Below are 19,765 nucleotides of genomic sequence, written 5' to 3'. Positions count from 1 at the left end.
AACATAGTGGCAACTGGCAACTGGCAGTGCAAAGAGTATAGTATAGGTATAGTAATATAGAGTGGCAGTGGCAAGTGGTGACCTTAGTTGGTTTATAAATAAACATTTTAGTTATTTCATTGATTTATTTATTGTGCATAACTTGATGCGATCCTAAGACAATATGATCGAGACTCGGATAAATATGTCTACTACATTTTATATGCGTTAATTTCTATCGAATCTTATCATTGTTAGCGTCTAATTTTTTGTGGTTCAAGTTTACAAAATAAACCATGGCTGCACATGAGACAGTTAAAGTAGCCGTGGTAATAGATCCTTTGCCGAATGTAGTTCCATGTTCTAGTACATTGACTGCTGAAGAATTGTGTATACTTATGTGCAAGAAATATAACATTCCTCCACTGACGCGTACACTATTTGCTTTACGAATCAAAGGAACAGACTATTTCCTCAAAGATAACAGCAAAGTTCTCTCCAGTTCAAGAGATTATGAACTCAGAATAAGGTTCAAGGTAAATGTAATGATAATATTTGCTGTTACTCTATTAAAATACAATATATGATTTAATTTTCTGTTTATCACATTTAAATTATTCATGTCACTTATACCTATATCTATTACTCCTAACATCAATGCTATGTCCATGGGACCATACTAGTTAATGTATACATTTGATATTATTATTGTTAAATACCTTTAAAAGTAAGCCTGATGATATTGATCATGAATAATTGAAACATACTTATTACTTTGTCATAGAACCTTGAATATGATTTTGGTTTTGACATATTTGTGATTACTGATTTCTTGATCCTTTATTTCTGTCTGATAGGTACCTCAGCTGAGTCTGTTGATAACTCTTGACATGACTACATATGACTACTATTTTCAACAAGCAAGAAATGATGTAAACGAGAATAGAATCCCTGAAATAAAATATCCTGAGCATAAACAGGAACTTCTTGGACTGGGCATTGCTGATATGTAAGTAGTAGTCAATCACTTGACTATATGAGTGAATATAATTATCAGTACAAAGTATGGATAGGTGTATATATTAATATTTCTGTGTGGAATGTGGAAAATCAAGATAGCTTTCGCAACTGAAAGCAGACTTTATAACTTTTTGTCTATTAAAATAATGAAAATAAAACTATTAGTCTGGTAGCCACTATGCTTCAAACAAAATTCTCATTTCATATTAAACAAACTATTGATCACAAAGTATAAAAACAGATTGATACATGAAAAGAGAAACCAAATATATCTTGTAGTACTTGGTGAAGAAGTAGCTTACTTTACTTTTGGTTTTAAATAAATAAATGGTAATTCTGAAAATTTCTTCATTGATTTATATACCATCTTATATTAAACACAATTTTATTAGCTTCATCTGTATGTTTGTAAGTAATCAACTCATTTAGAGTTGATTTTGACCGTCATTAAACAATTTAGTTCCCACTTTGTGTCAAGGAATGGTGACAATACAATAATTTCATGAGTTTAAGGAGTTTAAGCATGTTTTTAAAGTGAAACTTTTATTACATCGTCTCAAACTTTTTGGTCTGTGTAGCGCATGTCGCGTGACGCACGATACGTACGATAATTATCGTACAAATACGATAATTTTTAGTTAAATGTCTATAGTGTGAAAAAAAGTTTCACTTTTACCGTGGTTTCATAAAACCACACAACATTTTTGGTTATTTTTTTTTAACTAGTAGTTATCTTATTTGTATTTCAAGTTATATGGAAATATTTTGAAGCAATTGTCAAAAATTAGACATGTCTTATTGTTTACTAGTGGTCCGCCCCTGCTTCGCCCGTGGTACATATTTAGCAATAAAAGGTAGCCTATGTCCATTCTCGGGTATCAAAATATCTCCATACCAAATTTCATGCAAATTGGTTCAGTAGTTTAGGCGTGATTGAGTAACAGACAGACAGACAGAGTTACTTTCGCATTTATAATATTAGTATGGATGTACATACAATAACCTTACAGGTTACATAACATAATCTTGTAATTAATTATATGGTTGTCTAAGTAAATGACACTGTGATATACAAGTAATTGTGCATAACAATAATTGGTCCAAGTGTAAGACAATGGGCTACAATTATGGTGCAATTTAGATATCACAATTAAGATGGCTATGTTATTTATGTGTGTTTGTTTTATTATTGACTTAATGAGTTAATTAAAGTGAGATGATATTTATAAAGTACATGTGTTGATCTATTTTTTTTAAGATATCTTATTTTTATACACATTTAAAGACACATTGTTTATTTCAAGGATGCGTGCCATATTAGAAGAAAAATTACAATTAAATGATGTTGTTAGAAATTACAAGAAGTATATACCAAAAGTGATAGTGAGAAGACATGGGCCATTTCCTAAGAAGCATGCCTATGATTGCCTGCCTCAATTATGTTCAGCAGGCCATAATGTTAAGTACGTAAAGCCTTCACTTATTTTTTTAATTTATGATTAATTCAGTTGCAATATAGAAATAATGTGCCTGTGCTTACACTTTTTTTCTACATTTCATTCAATATAACTGAAAAAAAAAAACATAATTTATTTTTAATAAATCGAGAAACATTTAAAATAATATTAGTCTATAAATAAATAAATATAAATAAAAAGTGTTGCAAAGGTTGCTCATTAAGATGTATGATATGACAACAATTACTATTATCATTCTACTTAATTAATACAGCAAGTCGTAGTTTACATTCCTGCGATAAATTTTTCAGCTATGTGAAGAATCTGTACCTGCAACAATTATATGGCCTCGCTCCTAACTATCTCGCGGAAGAATACAAGGACACAATGTGGCAGAATGGTGCGGAGAGTATACCAGTTAAGGTCGTGGTGGCGCCATTTCACCCGCACCAGCCTGGTATACGAATATATAACACATTGAAACGAGATGTAAGGGAAAGACTGATTATATTATGATACCTGATTTCGGCTTTTGGATACAAGTTAAAAAATGTTGAATATTATTATAAGACAACTTATTGAAGTGGAATCGAGGCCTATACATTTTTGAAATAGGGCAACATTGACAAAAAAACAAAAATAGAGGAAATGAGATTGTCATGTTTTTATGTTAATGATAATTAAATATGTATATGTATTTGTTAAATTAATGTAAAGTTATAAACTTATTTATTTTGCAGTGGTTTCATGCTTGTACTATTGAGGAATTAATATATTTGACAAGGAATGGCGACAATTCTTTGGAAGTATCGAGAAGAGGGACTCCACTCTTTTTGAAATTCAAGTCTGAAGAACAACTTACCTCATTTATATCTGTTTGTGATGGTTATTACAGGTATATTATATAGACATGCGTTTTTAAATGGGCTTTTTTTAGTATAAATAAGATTTTCTAGCATGTTTGAAATTAATAAGTTTTTATAGTATCATAATATTCTTTGTATAATTATTTGTATTGTTACACAGTTGTAAATAATTAAACTATTAATAATACATTTAGAATATAACTTATAATTTATAAGCTGCATGAGGTCAGATAATCATCTATTAACATTGAATGCAGCTATAATGACATTATGTTTATTCAAGGATCAATTTGTAATCATAATAAAGCATGATTGTGGTTTACCCGTTTCATTATAAAACAATATAAGAATAAATTTTCATTCAATCTTAAAAATAATATAATTATGTATTGTCAGGGCAGTAGTAGGTTCTTAAATAATCCCAAAATTTTAATTGCAAAATTTGCATAAAATTAATAGCAGTTAATTGTTAACTATATATATAAACGAGGTCAGTTATTTTAGATAAAATAACTTAATAATTATATCAATATTTTCTAAATTAGAAATAAATTTCCCAGTGTACTTGTGTATGAAAAAAAAATAGCTTATAATATTTTATATACTCAGGTTGATGGTGAAATGGACATTCAATCTTTCCAAAGATGACGAAACACCGTCCCTGAAAGAATTGCATAGGATAAAATGCCACGGGCCAGTTGGGTAAGTATTAGCATAATACATGCTAATTTTGTTCTCAATTTTTGTGTGTATGTATCTCATACATTGAATCACATTAATACACAATCAGTCCTTTCATTGTTGTTTTTGTTTCAGTGGTGCATTTTCATACCGCAAATTGGAGGAAAAACGTGGAAAAAAACATGGTTGTTATATATTACGGCAATGTCAAGATGACTACAATGTGTATTATTTGGACGTCTGTACTAAAAATAGGTATGTTTGTTGCAGTTTTGTATTTGATTTGTTTGTCGTGTATTATTTATGTAGATAACTTACTTTTAATGTTCATCAAATTTAAGGGAACATATTGTTTGTACTTTAGTTCTAATTAAATTTATAAATATGCTTTTTATGAAAAAAATGAAAAATGAAAATGAAAAAAAAAGGCGACATACAGAAGCCAAATCCAACTCTTTTTACAAACACTATATTTTTTAATTCCTTTATTAATTTTGCAGCACAACTGAAACATATTTGTTGGAATTTAAAGGTGATGGTTATGTGTTTAACAAAGAAAAGTACTTTAGCATCGAAAGACTAGTCGGCTGCCATCAGAACCCTGAGGGCAGGATATTTTTAAACGAATGTATACCACCTTCTGAATATGGTGAGTAAAAACTATAATTTTGTAGATTTTATTTTTATGATATCATCAATGATCATCTTTAGAATAAAAGGAAGATTCCGTTTTTTAAATTGTTAAAAAATGATGAGAGATAAGATAGTGATAAATATTTTACATGATTATCTAAGTGTAATTCGATAATGAGCATGCATTATCAATTTGGGAGATATCATTTTATTTAGCTCTATTCACTTGTTCTTGCAAAATGACTTCGGGTTGAATTTAGAAATTCGTTGCCTGAATTTGTGGATACTGAAGGTCTCACTGACTTCGTTTGAAACCCCTGAAAGTAATTTTAAAAGCAGAAGTTACGTCTAAATATGAAAAAAAATATCAATTTTTTTTATGGACCCCACCAGCCCCCCCTTAAACACACACAACCCCACATACGGCGATGTAATTTTAAAATGACATCTCGTCTTTAATTTTGCTCTCATTTAGAGGTATGATACAATTTTTTTGCATTACAGATAAGTCACAATTACTTCTTTGTGGCGAGCCTGTCAAAAAGGGCGTTAGGATCGATCAAGCTGAGTTACAAGATATTCTTAAAGACAACAAAAGTCCCCGATGTCTACCTAATAAAGATATTTTACTATACACAGGTATGTTAAAAAAATATAATTATATGTGTATATAAAAGTTCTATATTTTCTTATAATTCTTATATTTTATGGTCTGTAATAATTATCTTATATTACAGGATCAGAAAAAATGGGTTCAGAAAATATAACCGCCACATACAAGGCGTTATGGAGGCTCGATGAAACCAAGAAACTTCTAGTCGCGTTTAAAACTTTACAGAGGGAAAGAGCGAATGATTATTTAAAGGTATTATATTAAGAAAAAAAAATGTATATAGTTTCCTTCTTTTAAGAAGAGAAAGAGATAGAAAACGTTTCTAATATTGTGTTTGATTTCAGGATTTCATAGAATTAGCGAGTAAATGGGCGTGCGTTCAATCAAGTTCCATAGTACGGTTATATGGTGTTACGCTCAGTTCGCCAACGGCTCTCGTACTAGAATATCTACCATATGGACCTTTTGATGTTTATTTAAGGTAATCATTTTTCAATTACCTACTGTTTCATTCGTTAATATTATTCCTCTTATGGTTTGACAGATTCTTAAGTGTTTTCTGAGAATATACACATTCTTGAGTCGTAAACTATTTTTATATTCTTTCCATAAATATGAGTACTGATAAAAAGTCCTATTAAAATCGAAATCAAACCTAAGTAATAAATATAATATTATCATGTATTTTAACAGAGAAAACGAAGAGAGAGTGAAGCCCTTACATCTTAAGAAAGTAGCGGCTGGGCTAGCTCGAGCTCTATGGGATTTGTCAGAAGCCGGAGTGGTGCATGGAGATATCCGTTGTAGGCGATTGTTGCTCGCTTCTCACCAGGCTGATAGGATTATTGTAAAGCTCTCTGGACCCACGTTACGGCAGTATACGCCTCAAGAGTAAGTTAAATTTAATATTTAAATATCTTAGTCTCTGGTTTAACATACTCTGTATTTTATTGAAACTCTGTCATAGTAAATAGGAATGACATTGGTCCCTTGCAAAAGATATGCATAATATTTACAAAGGAGTGATAGAGATAGGTTATACCAGTTAATGGACGATATTCTTCGTAGTTTGTGACTCTACTTCATAATGTTTTTTTATGCCAAAATTATTAATAACGCACTTTATTAAAATTTTATGCACCTCACATTACCATAGAAATAAGAAAACTATGTGAAGTAAATCATATTTATATGTATTTTAGTGTTCACTGGATTCCAGTAGAGTTCTTCCCAGACATGAGTCTAGCGAAGCGATCAGTAATTGGTGATATTTGGGCATTTGCTACGACTCTATGGGAAGTGTTTTCGTATGGACAATCGCCGACTGAGACGAATCCCGTACTTACTGCAAGGGTATTTATGTTATTACAAATTCTCTGTTTTCTATTATCTATAATGTAGCCTCATTGTATGTATTCGCTCTGGCATCAAAATACCAAAGGAAGCTGCAAAATTGGCTCCGAATCCTTTCCATATACACAATCACATACTATAAGTTTATATCATTTTGTAGTCTGTTTTTTTAACAATTCGGCTTATCAATCACCTTTATTATTCTTCTCGAAATATATGAATTATGCTGGAATAAATCGTATTTCATTCCAATTTTTAAGCTTACACATTCGTACCTCTAATTATAATATCTTCTTAATAATGTAATAATGAATTGTGATAGAGTTACGAGATGGGCGATAGATTACTACGACCGGCTCGATGTCCTAGTGAAGTGTGGGCTCTCATGCGGCAGTGTTGGCAGACAGAACCACTGAGACCGCAAGAAATCATGCGAGATATGAACCATATGTTGCATCGAGGTAATGTGTTTTTTCTTAATTTAATTTAAGCGGTGGTTAGTTTTAAATTGTTGGCCAGGTGAAGCGTAAAATTCTCAATATATGATAATAGTTCGAATTCCTTCACTAATATAGTGCATTTGATTGCCAGATTATTTTTGCATTCTACGGTAATTATCTTTTGTATAAAACTTTGACTTTGACTTTTAATTGTTAATTTCAGAATATGTACCTATACATGAGTATGAGGAGCCAAAGATTTCACTTGATCATTTGGAACATGCGGATACCGTTTCAAGTAAGAATTTATTTATCTATATAATTATTTGAAACTTAATAAACACAGGAAAAAATATATTATGTACAAATTCTATGAAATATTTTATTTTGCTCCAGAAACTTAAAGTAATTTATGTTTGCAGGTGATAGGTTCATACCGAGTGAGCTAAGTGACGCGGGAAGCAATAAGTCTTTGATATCAGTCGACAGTAGCGTACATTCTATGAACGGAACTATGTCAGATCAATATGATAACCCGGTAAGTTTAATTTTATCAATTTATTGGTACAATAACGACTTTGCTCTCTTTTCAATGCCTCACATTGCAAATTTTAATTATAGAAAAAAGTAGCATAAATGTTCAAAAAGACTTACTATTATTGAGCCCACAGAACAGTAAAAACTAATAGAAGTGCTATAATGTCATAATTAGTATGAAAACCAGTGTCGCCAAACCCACACATTTAAATCGATAGTTATACAGTACACTACAAGTAAACTATGCCTTTGATTGGACAGCTTAATTTGAGTAAAAACTGACTTAGGTTATAAATTCAGCATTTCAATATGTACCCTAACGCACCCTGTTACGGTTTATTTTAATATAACATCTCTAGGCATATTAGCTGTTTTGTTTCTCTTTGCTCAGAAATTCCAAATTCGAAAACATTCAGCTACTCCACAACAGAGGGCGTTAGTTTTCGATACATATAACTTTGAACCTCAACACATAAAAGATAAGGTTGAAATTTGTATCACTCTACATTAATGACATTAACTTGATGCTATGCTCTAAGGGATGTCAGCCTTGTTATCGATAATTCACAAATAAATATTTTTTTGTGCATTTTTTTTGCTTTCTATTATATGAGTATAGTATAATGTGTCACATTTTGGAGTATGTTTATTACTACTAAGTACGTCTTTTCATATTATTATATTTTAATAAAAAACGGAATAGAATAGTATAAATCTATATTTACAAAATACAAACAGAAATTATGCATTATTTTAAATCTTGGAACTGCCGTAGGTTTGATGTATCGGTGGCCTTTGTTAGACTGCTTAGTGCTGTACGGCATCCAGTTAACTCGTCACGTTGCATTTATCCATTTCTCTTTTAAATTAGCCTCTTTCGAAAATCTATAAATAAATAGGACAAATGAAAGCTAAGGAAAAATAGAATAAAATTTAATATTTAAAATGTTTGTCTTTTCTAAAGTATCGATACTGTCGATATGCGCCACATGCATCACTAATCCGACATTCGTTTGTTTACTTTATGTTTATTTCAATAATATTCCAGAAAGTCTTGTTTGCTGTTCAATCTATATTAGTACTAATTTCTTATGGATTAAGGTTCATTTTGACTTAATATTTTTATAAATTTTTGACAAATTACGACAAGCGAAGTTATAACATAAAATATATTTAAAATAAATTAAAATAAGACTTATCGATGGTATGAAATGCCTCCATTGCTGATATTATTGTGTCTGCTATCATTTAATACAAAACAACACGTCCTTATTAATGAATAAATATGGAAAAAAGGTTTGACAGCTGACACCCGACTCGAATATTTTTCTGCGCACAACTGAGAGCAAGTTAGGTGATCTTACCTTACTAGTGACACGTGGGCCACGCCCACATCACACTTCTATTAGTTTTTACTGTTCTGTGATTGAGCCATTTCATATGAAATTGACATAACATTTTTTTTTATTGAAATTCCTTGTCATTAATGAATACTCTTTAATTATTTAATTTCCTCGCCCTTTCATCATTGCTTTAAAAAGCAACTCGTGAATGTTGAAAGTAATTTTGCAGTTTAAAACGAATACTTTTTTAATATTAATTGTCAATCATGACACTATACAGTTCGCCGACAACAAAAGTTCAAATTCATTCGAGAACGCGCTCGCATACGCATTACGTCACGAAACGCAGTCAATGGGCCGCAGTAGCCGCGGCAGTGTGTGCGGGGGCTTACCCGCTGCGTTAGCGCTAGAAGCTGATGAGTTCTGTGCTGCACCAAGACTTATGGAGTCTATAGTGTCACAGGGGAAGACGTATCTCGTAACGCTTACCAAGAAGATCGGCAGCGTGAGTACAATTATAGTCCTTATAGCGTATAGATATAAAGGTTAAAATGCCGCGGCAGTGTGTGCGGGGGCTTACCCGCTGCGTTAGCGATAGAGGCTGATGAGTTCTGTGCTGCGCCAAGACTTATGGAGTCTATAGTGTCACAGGGGAAGACGTATCTCGTAACGCTTACCAAGAAGATCGGCAGCGTGAGTACAATTATAGTCCTTATAGCGTATAGATATAAAGGTTAAAATGCCGCGGCAGTGTGTGCGGGGGCTTACCCGCTGCGTTAGCGATAGAGGCTGATGAGTTCTGTGCTGCGCCAAGACTTATGGAGTCTATAGTGTCACAGGGGAAGACGTATCTCGTCACGCTTACCAAGAAGATCGGCAGCGTGAGTACAATTATAGTCCGTATAGTGTATAGATATAAAGGTTTAAATTCCGCGATAGTGTGTGCGGGGGCTTACCCGCTGCACTAGCGCTAGAGGCTGATGAGTTCTGTGCTGCACCAAGACTTATGGAGTCTATAGTGTCACAGGGGAAGACGTATCTCGTAACGCTTACCAAGAAGATCGGCAGCGTGAGTACAATTATAGTCCTTATAGCGTATAGATATAAAGGTTACAATGCCGCGGCAGTGTGTGCGGGGGCTTACCCGCTGCGTTAGCGATAGAGGCTGATGAGTTCTGTGCTGCGCCAAGACTTATGGAGTCTATAGTGTCACAGGGGAAGACGTATCTCGTCACGATTACCAAGAATATCGGCAGCGTGAGTACAATTATAGTCCTTATAGCGTATAGATATAAAGGTTAAAATGCCGCGGCAGTGTGTGCGGGGGCTTACCCGCTGCGTTAGCGATAGAGGCTGATGAGTTCTGTGCTGCGCCAAGACTTATGGAGTCTATAGTGTCACAGGGGAAGACGTATCTCGTAACGCTTACCAAGAAGATCGGCAGCGTGAGTACAATTATAGTCCTTATAGCGTATAGATATAAAGGTTAAAATGCCGCGGCAGTGTGTGCGGGGGCTTACCCGCTGCGTTAGCGATAGAGGCTGATGAGTTCTGTGCTGCGCCAAGACTTATGGAGTCTATAGTGTCACAGGGGAAGACGTATCTCGTCACGCTTACCAAGAAGATCGGCAGCGTGAGTACAATTATAGTCCGTATAGTGTATAGATATAAAGGTTTAAATTCCGCGATAGTGTGTGCGGGGGCTTACCCGCTGCACTAGCGCTAGAGGCTGATGAGTTCTGTGCTGCACCAAGACTTATGGAGTCTATAGTGTCACAGGGGAAGACGTATCTCGTAACGCTTACCAAGAAGATCGGCAGCGTGAGTACAATTATAGTCCTTATAGCGTATAGATATAAAGGTTACAATGCCGCGGCAGTGTGTGCGGGGGCTTACCCGCTGCACTAGCGCTAGAGGCTGATGAGTTCTGTGCTGCACCAAGACTTATAGAGTCTATAGTGTCACAGGGGAAGACATATCTCGTAACGCTTACCAAGAAGATCGGCAGCGTGAGTAGTTATTATTATAGTTCTTATTGTATATAATATATGTAGTTCCAAAGGATGAAATGTCGTAGCAGTGTGCGTAGGTTTGCCGGTCGCACTATGGTTTATGGAGATACAGGTCAAGTTTTACCTGTTTATGCTCGCCAAGAGGAATGGTAGCGTGAATACAATAATTATTGTAATCCTTACAGAATATAGATGTGAGGATTCAAATACTGCGGCAATTTGCGGAGATTTTCCAGTCGCACTAGCGCTCGGGCTTTGTGCGATTCTACTTCTTTTACTTCTTTTTTTCTTCTTTCACTATTGATTTACGTCCAACCTTATACTTATATTTTATAACTCATCCGCAAAATGCTTTAGGGTAACTACGGCCACGTATTCAAAGGTTGGATGGAGCGCGACAACCAAGAATCTCAAAGAAAGGAAGTGGCAGTTAAGAAGCTTACCCGTCAAGAGTCAGAAAGAAATGGCAGTTTGTATGAAGACTTTAAGAATGAACTCGAAATTATGAAGGTAGGAAGTTATAATGAATCTATGTAGTTTTAATAATTATTTCGTCGTTGCATTTCATTGTTGAAAGCAGTTAAGATACTTCATGCTTTTCACCTCTAAATAAAAGTGATATATTTAACCATGTAAAATCAAATCATTCTTGCTTTAAATTATTATGCCATAAAATACTGTAGCAAGTATAAAATATATCAAAGGTCCGGTACCATTTAGTTTTTTATATTTATGTTTTCTTTGCACAGTCGCTACAACACATTAATATAGTGGAGATCCTTGGCTATTCCTGGGACCATGGGTCAGATGTGCTCATAGTTATGGAGTACTTGGAAGAAGGCTCCCTTAATTATTATCTGAAGTTTCAAGGTGATAAGCTCAGGTTATCACACCTGCTCAAGTACTGCAAGGATATAGCCACTGTAAGTATTATAAGTAGGCGTGCTTCTCGAGGAATTTTAACCGTGTGTGTTGTAATTTCTGGAACTTGTAATTAATTATGTACGTTTTACTTTCAATTACATATGAATTTTGCCAAATAATAACAAAATTGATAAATCAGTACAATCTTCGACGTGTAGTTTGTACGCATATTGCGTAGGGACAATGATAAATATTTATATTCTTTCTGGTATTTTGGGCTATCTATCCTTCGATATTTAACGAATAATGCACATAAGTAATAAATTAATTTTTATTCACAGGGTATGGACCACGTTTCCGCCAAGAATGTAGTACACAGGGACTTGGCGACGAGAAATATTCTGGTTGTTAACAAATATCACGTCAAGATTTCCGACTTTGGTCTCGCGAGGATCATTCCCAAAGAAGAGAACGCGTATAGAATTAAGACTGAACGATTGCTGCCTATTAATTGGTATGTTTATTTTTATGTTTCTTTAACTAGAAAATATATTTACTGAACCGATATCAACACTTATTATTGGATAACGAATTACAATATGGGATACAGATAGTGTATGAAATAATCAGAATCTCTTGTAGTTTTCATAACATGGCTGCAAACAATTCATATCTGCAATAAGCATTTTGATTTTGACATAATAAGGAGCTGGGGCAATTACGATGTTTTAAAACAGTAAAGTAATACCCGTGTACCCGTTTAGCGTCATCTTATTCACACATTGGAATTAATACTGTTTTGAGACATCATGGTAAACACCCAAAGGCTTTTAAATCATTTATTCTCTTCCCGTGACCCCGTAGGGAGAAATGTGAAGAAGAAAATGGTTATACAATTAACAAATAATGATAGTTTAATAAAAAAAAGACGTGTGGCACTCGGGGACTGCCGCGGTAAAGCTATTGCATAGCATGCCTTCAAGCCACATCTCCGAGTCCGTCGGAGTGGGGAGCGTAAGGTTTTTTCGTTACGGAATTTCTCGATTCGGTCCCCGCGCTCAAGGCCCGCGATAGAATAAATAAATAAATAAATATTATAGGACATTATTACACAAATCGACCTAGTCCCACAGTAAGCTCAATTAAGGCTTGTGTTGTGGGTACTAGGCGACGATAAATATAATATTTAATAAATACATATATAGATAATAACACCCAGACCCAAGAACAAATAATTGAGTTCATCACACAAATATTTGCCCTGACCGGGGATCGAACCCGGGACCGTCGGCTCAGTAGGCAGTTACTTTACCACTGCGCCAACCGCGTCGTCGAACTATATAATATATACTAATAGAAGCTATGCAATAGCTTAAAAACGCTAGATAACTAAAGCCTTGTATCCACTTGAGCATGCTGCAAGTGGAGACGCCTGAGCACGCGCGGCCCGAACACGCTCAGGCGTCTCCACTTGAGCGGCTCGGCCAAATGAGCCGCTCATTCGCCTGAGCATGCTCAAGTGGATACAAGGCTTAACACTGCATGTGCACCGGTCAGGTACGCGCCGGAGTCTGCGGTGGAGCCGTGGCACTTCTCGACGAAGAGCGACGTGTGGTCGTTCGGCGTCACCGCCTGGGAGATACTCACGCGCGCCAAGCTCGAGGTGCCCAAGTTCGACGTCGAGCACCCTCGCGAACGGGCTTCTTGGTAAATCACTGCATACTATAACAAACTCGCTTTCTCTGTCCCTAGATCCCTATGTATGCTTAATATTATGTTATTTATATCGACGTTTCGAAGCTATACAGCGAGTGTGGTCGCGGACATTGAAAAATATGCCTGGAAATTGAACACAAGAACAGTTTTACTATAAGCTGCTCCGCGCGGTTTCAGTTCCGTGGCTCCACTCCTGTAGGTCATAGCGTGATGAGGCTACATGCCTTGCTCGATAAATGAACTATCTAACACTAAAAGATTTTTTCAAATCGGACCAGTAGTTCTCGAGATTAGCGCGTTCAAACAAACAAACAAACTCTTTAGCTTTATAATATTAGTATAGATTACAGCTATAGCATGTAGAATGTGACAGCTCAGACTTATTGTTCCCGTATTACGCACATCACGCGCACAAGCAAATACTTGCATGCGTTGAAACAATGAAAACTTTAGTACGCGGAGCGGCAACGTCGCTACAGCAGCTTGTCATGCATTCGTTGTCGTTACTCGAAACAATCTTTAGGGTTCATACGCACTATGCGGGTAGCCGCATTGCGGGTAGCCGTCCGGCTGACCGCAGGATGCGGTTGCGAATGCGGCCAGCCGGACGGCTACCCGCAATGCGGCTACCCGCATAGTGCGGTTGAAGAACCGTTGCGATTTGCGGTCATGTCGATCCATTTCAAAGATGGAAATGGAAGAAGTTTCAGCTATTTACTACATTTACACACGTTACGTATAGAAGAAAAGCAAAGAAAGAAGTACTGGGTGCATCCTTATTTGCAAACACGAGATGAGAGCAAGCATTTTGCAACCACGTGCACACACTCACTCAATGGAGGGCAGCCGCAGACTGAACCGCACAGTGCGTATAGCAACCGTCCGGCTGGCCGTCACTCGGGCCGCAGCTCTCCGAGCAACCGGAGCGGTCTGCGGGTAGCCGCATCGCAGTGCGCATAGAAATGAATATTACGTACATAATTGTGCTTGCGGTCAGCCGGACGGCTACCCGCAACGCGGCTACCCGCATAGTGCGTATGAACCCGCAAGTTGAAAGAAAATAAGCTTATATATTTTGGATCTCATCCATCGTACGCCTTTTTTCTATAGTTTATGTAACTGTTATTTCGCTTCATAGCGCCTCTATTTAAAAATAAATACATAATATAAAACGTTTTGTTCATCAATATCATATCTCCTTTTCTATTGCAGCTTTCAGATACCAGACGGCTGTCCTTCAGAGATTTTCAGGCACCTAATGAAAGACTGCTGGGCGTTGGATCCCAACATGAGACCTAAGTTTATAGACCTCGTGCACATGTGCAAGCGATTCATGGATGAATACAAATGAATTATAACAAGAATTTGCCAATAAATCTATTTAATATAATTATAGATTAATCAGGGTCAACTTCATAAACATTGGTAATCTCAAAATATAGTACAACAATATTCGACGCTATGTGCAATATGTAACAGATTTTTTTGCTACTTAGTATTTTAATTATGAGGGCTTCGTTTACTATTTTTTGGCCTAATTAAATCTGTAAAGAAAATGTTTTGGAAGATGCTCAGTTTTACATTTTTATAAGTGTTTATAAAACAACGCTTCAAAGTTAATGTACCATATTTTGTGTAAAGAAGTCCAGAACTTTCTTATGCTCAAATGTTTTTAAAATTCATGACGAGCTCAAGTAAAGTAATTGACGATAGATATGCTTATCTTAAATTTTAATCACATTAAATGTTATGTCTGACGTGTTTATTAAGTACGAGGTGCATATATTAATTAAATACTTAGCAATCGAAATTCTATATTCCATCTATCTCTATTGAATTTGAATTTGAATTTGAATTCAATTTGAATTTCTATTAAACAGTAAGTTCTTTCTAATTAGCTAGTTGGACTTATATCGTGTTTATCTTTAAAAGTTTTCAGATAGATTGTATGTAGAAAACAAAAAGAAATATAATCCGGTGACAACGATTTTTGGACGCGACGGGTGCTTAAAGTTCCTGACTGAACGAACTAAAAATGGTCACTTTTAGATTGACGTATGTCTACTTTGTTTAAGACATTAATATTATTGTTGATTGTAATGTGAAAATGACATGAGTTTTTCACATAAATTCGTTAGAAAATAGCTTTTTTATGCTTAGTGCAACGCCTCTAGCGGTGATGTGGGACACTAAAACATCAATATATATAAAATAAATATTTATATTGACCATAGCTTTACAAAACTTCTATTTTTAGTTTCCGAAATTATTTTGGTAATCACGTGACATATGAAATAGATGTATAAAACGTGTTAATGTTATAATCTAATATGTGTCTTTCGAATTTAGTGAGAAACTCATAGTTGCGCCACGAATGGAAAAGTACGAAGTGTGAAGTTTTGTTGTTCCTCTACGCATTTGCTTAAGATATCAGTAAGATATTATTTGATTCTTGTTTAGTGCAATCAGACGACCCGAGTCTGTTACAATTACCTCAACTTGTAAGGCGATAGTTTAAAAATAATTTATAAATATAGTGGATGATTAATATCGTAATTTTATTATACGTTTACTTGCCGATCGATGGAAGTTTTAATGTCAATTGTAAGTTAAAGTTTTAATTTTAAGGATAATGTAAGAGGTTTTATTGCTAGTCTAATCATTCTTAAACTCTTTCGTAATATGGACCACGATACAGTTGTTATATAAAACAGGTAATATAAAATACAGTTTATGTAACAAACTTGTTTTAAATCAAGTTTTTTTTATGTAAATAGTTTCAGAATGGTTATACGATGTCCAAGTTTTGAACCAAAGATGATATTAAAGTATCGTTTGTTATAGTGAAGAGATAATTTTTAAGGTATTTTTTAAATATGTAAGTAATTTTTAATATTGTGTTATTATATTGATTTTTAGTATGCTGCAATTTTTTTACTTTTTATGTTGGAGAATGTATATTTGAATAAGTATTTACGTACGATCATAATTGTGTTAAATATTTTACTTATCTACTTGAAAGTAAGTGCAATAACTGCATTTTTGGATAAATTTTATATATTTTTCAAGAAGATTTCCCGATCAAGATGATTATAATATAAGTTTATTTTCTATGGCTACTTTGACCGTCTGTTTTTGTGGTTAAAATGCAGATATCTAGAAGTGATTTCGTTGGTTTTTATATTTTATATATTTTAATCGATTGAATACTGGCAGGATTATTGTGATTAGAATAAATCGTAAGAGTTAGAGACTGAATTGTGGCGCGGTGCTAAAATGGAAAGGCCTTATTTTTTATAGTTTATTGATGTGTGAACATATATATTATATTACATGATGTTTCAATAAATTATAAGTTAAAACAGGCAATGCATACAACAATGTTTCTTAGCAAGTGTAGTATGAGAATTAATTCGAGCCTTATTTCGAAGTATATATGGTGTTAATTTGATTGTTGAGCTTCTCTAAATATCTATATATTTCTGTAACTTCAGTTTGGAGCGCCTGTTAGAATGGAAAATGGTTCAATGGTGTTGTGAAAGGGCTTTTTAAAATTGTCTCGAATTATGTAAAAGGGATAAAGTCAATTATGGAATTAACTTCATCTATGTATTTAAATTGAAGTATGTAAAAACGGAACTTTGTGACAACGAATAAATATTGGATCAACTCGCCATAGTTACCAAATAGAGTACATATATAGTGTATAAATTGGCTCAAGATAGAATCTAATCAAGGGAAAGTGTTAAAATCAATTATTGTATGTTAGTAGTGTTGCCGTATTTCGATAAATTTTTATTTCTGTATATAGTAGATTATACATTATAATGAATAGAATTATGATAGATATGTTTTATTGTGAACGACCATGTTCCTGCGAGCAATATAATTACTGACTGGATGATTTTATCTCTGAAGACTAGGAGTATAAGAGTAAAACATAATTTTATTGTATTCCAATACTTGTATACTTGGTTTTTTATTTAAGAATATGGTATACATTTTTGGAACTTGCTAATCGATATAATTATTTTTTCCCTGCTTAAAGGTACAAGTCCGAGACGGGCCGCAGACCGCAAACTGCAACCGCAAACTGCAAGCGACACCACTTGTTCCTATGAACATCTATGAAATTGATTCGCGCGCGCGGCAACACTGCTGCCTGCAGACGCAACGCGCAACGTGCGGCCGCGGCGCGCAGCGACCGCAGACTGCAGTATGCAAATGCCAATTATTGCCATGGCAACTATTTGTTTATTTATATTTTAATTGGTGAATTCTTATGACTTTTGCGTTCTGTGCATTGTGCAGCCACGGCATGCAGCCGCAGTTGGAATAGCGACCGCAGGCAGCATTGCGGTAACCGCAGCCGGTAGCCACAGTGTCGCCTGCGGTTGCGGTCTGCGGCCCGTCTCGGACTTGTACCTTTATATATTTCAGCAGTTTAATCATGTATTTTTGTACCTATAAGTTTTAAATATGAGTTATGTAAATATTGAATTTAATTTATGTTATTATGCTAGATGTATATTATATTGCCCGATGAAAGGTCCGTTTTATTTGCCATGAATTTATAAATATTAAATAGTTGAGAAATATTGCTGCTTTTTATTTCTTCCACTACATACATCATAATCAAATTTTTAATTATTGGTTTTTGTAAATCCATAAGCTTATATATAGGAATAAAGATACCTACCTACACTACAGGGAGTAATTTGACTACTATTTTGACTGTGGAAAAGTGACGAACCGAAAAAATGTACATTGCTTATGGGATTATTAGAGAATAGCTGCTCTGCGCGGTTTCACCCCCGTGGCTCCTCTCCTGTTGGTCGTAGCGTGAAGATATATAGCCTATAACCTTCCTCGATAAATGGGCTAGCACCGAAAGAATTTTTCAAATCGGACCAGTAGTTCCCGAGATTAGAATGAATGAATGAATGAATGAAACATTTATTGACAACAAAGTATACAAGCCGCACAGAAACAGAAAAAAAAGTAAGAACAAAAACATGGTGAAAAAAAAAACAAACTTAAAAACTAAAACAATATAAGTACCTATTACACAATCAAAAACTTACAACCTAAAAATTAGACAAGTACTGTGCGGCAACGTCTGTTGTCAAAAAGGGCTTCTCAGTATAAAGCTGCAGTGACTTGAGTCAACTAGCAACACTGATTTTCAGAAACCCCTATTGACAGTCGGAGTTACAGCCTGTGTGATGTGTGTGCGTGAGTGAGTGAGTGTGTGAGTGTGTATGTGTGTGTGTGTGAGTGTGAGTGTGTGTATGAGTGGGTGTGTGTGGGTGGGTCGGTGCGTAGGTATATAAGAAACAAAAATAAAAATAAACGTAAACATATAAATAAGTGAGAACTATATAGCATTCAATAGGACAGGAAATTAAAAATACAAATAAATACATATTAACTATAATACTTACTATACTTACAATATTATCAGAAATATGGTGACAGACACTACAACGCGGGTACTAAGGCTGATTCGTAGAACTTAGAAGGTAGTTTCGATACTTAAAACGAAAACTACTGACTGACGTTAATTTAGACAGAGGTGGAGGGAGATCGTTCCAGCACTTAGTGGCCCGTTAAGTGAATCCACCTCTAAAGGCTGCGGTGCGATGCTTCGGAACTGAAAGTTTCACGCTGGCGAATCTTGTAATATAGTTGATTTAGCGCGTTCAAACAAACAAACAAACTCTTCAGCTTTATAATATTATTATAGATTATAATATAGTAGAACCGATAATATTATAGCCGTATTAATAATTATGATCGAAGCATCAGAATCGAAACTAAGCCTTTATCCACGTCCGCTATTATGTACGTATTGTTATGAATTCATGTTTAAGTTATAGACTAGACTAAACCGAGTCTATTTTTAGCTTTCCATTAATAATTATTCAAGATGATACAGATAAAGCTTGGTGATAGCTAGCCCATGAGTATATTTGTAAAACGATGATGATTTGATGCCTATATTACTGTTTTAATTAACAGTTTTTTTCTTATATCAAACATTGGTAGTATTTCTATTGGGTGCGACTAAGTGACATTGGTATTTTTATTAGGTAGGTAGGTATTCGATATAATTTATGATACCTCATACCTACTTAACCAGTTAAGTGCATTAATTCTGTGATGTAGTATATTATTTCAGACTATGTATTGTTAGTTATAATAGTGTACAAATGTTACTTTATAAAGTAATAGCTGTGCCCGCGACTTCA

The 19,765-nt window shown here is 34.7% G+C and overlaps 1 protein-coding gene across 1 annotated transcript; it reads left to right on the top strand.

Annotated features, from left to right (window-relative positions):
* The first annotated feature begins 68 nt into the window (after positions 1-68).
* On the top strand, positions 69-17,552 carry LOC123698980 (tyrosine-protein kinase hopscotch). The gene is made up of 22 exons (XM_045645820.1): positions 69-515; positions 837-988; positions 2,304-2,462; positions 2,768-2,945; positions 3,197-3,351; positions 3,932-4,024; positions 4,139-4,258; positions 4,504-4,652; positions 5,141-5,275; positions 5,374-5,501; positions 5,594-5,730; positions 5,943-6,140; positions 6,452-6,602; positions 6,925-7,063; positions 7,266-7,340; positions 7,465-7,580; positions 9,203-9,427; positions 11,292-11,444; positions 11,684-11,857; positions 12,140-12,312; positions 13,356-13,505; positions 14,727-17,552. The coding sequence occupies exons 1-22, from the start codon at positions 276-278 to the stop codon at positions 14,863-14,865; spliced, it is 3,339 nt and encodes a 1,112-aa protein (XP_045501776.1). The 5' UTR covers positions 69-275; the 3' UTR covers positions 14,866-17,552.
* The last annotated feature ends 2,213 nt before the right edge of the window (positions 17,553-19,765 follow it).

This window comes from Colias croceus, chromosome 17 (genome assembly GCF_905220415.1).
Source record: "Colias croceus chromosome 17, ilColCroc2.1".
NCBI lineage: Eukaryota > Metazoa > Arthropoda > Insecta > Lepidoptera > Pieridae > Colias > Colias croceus.
This window is presented reverse-complemented; position numbering and strand designations above follow the sequence as displayed.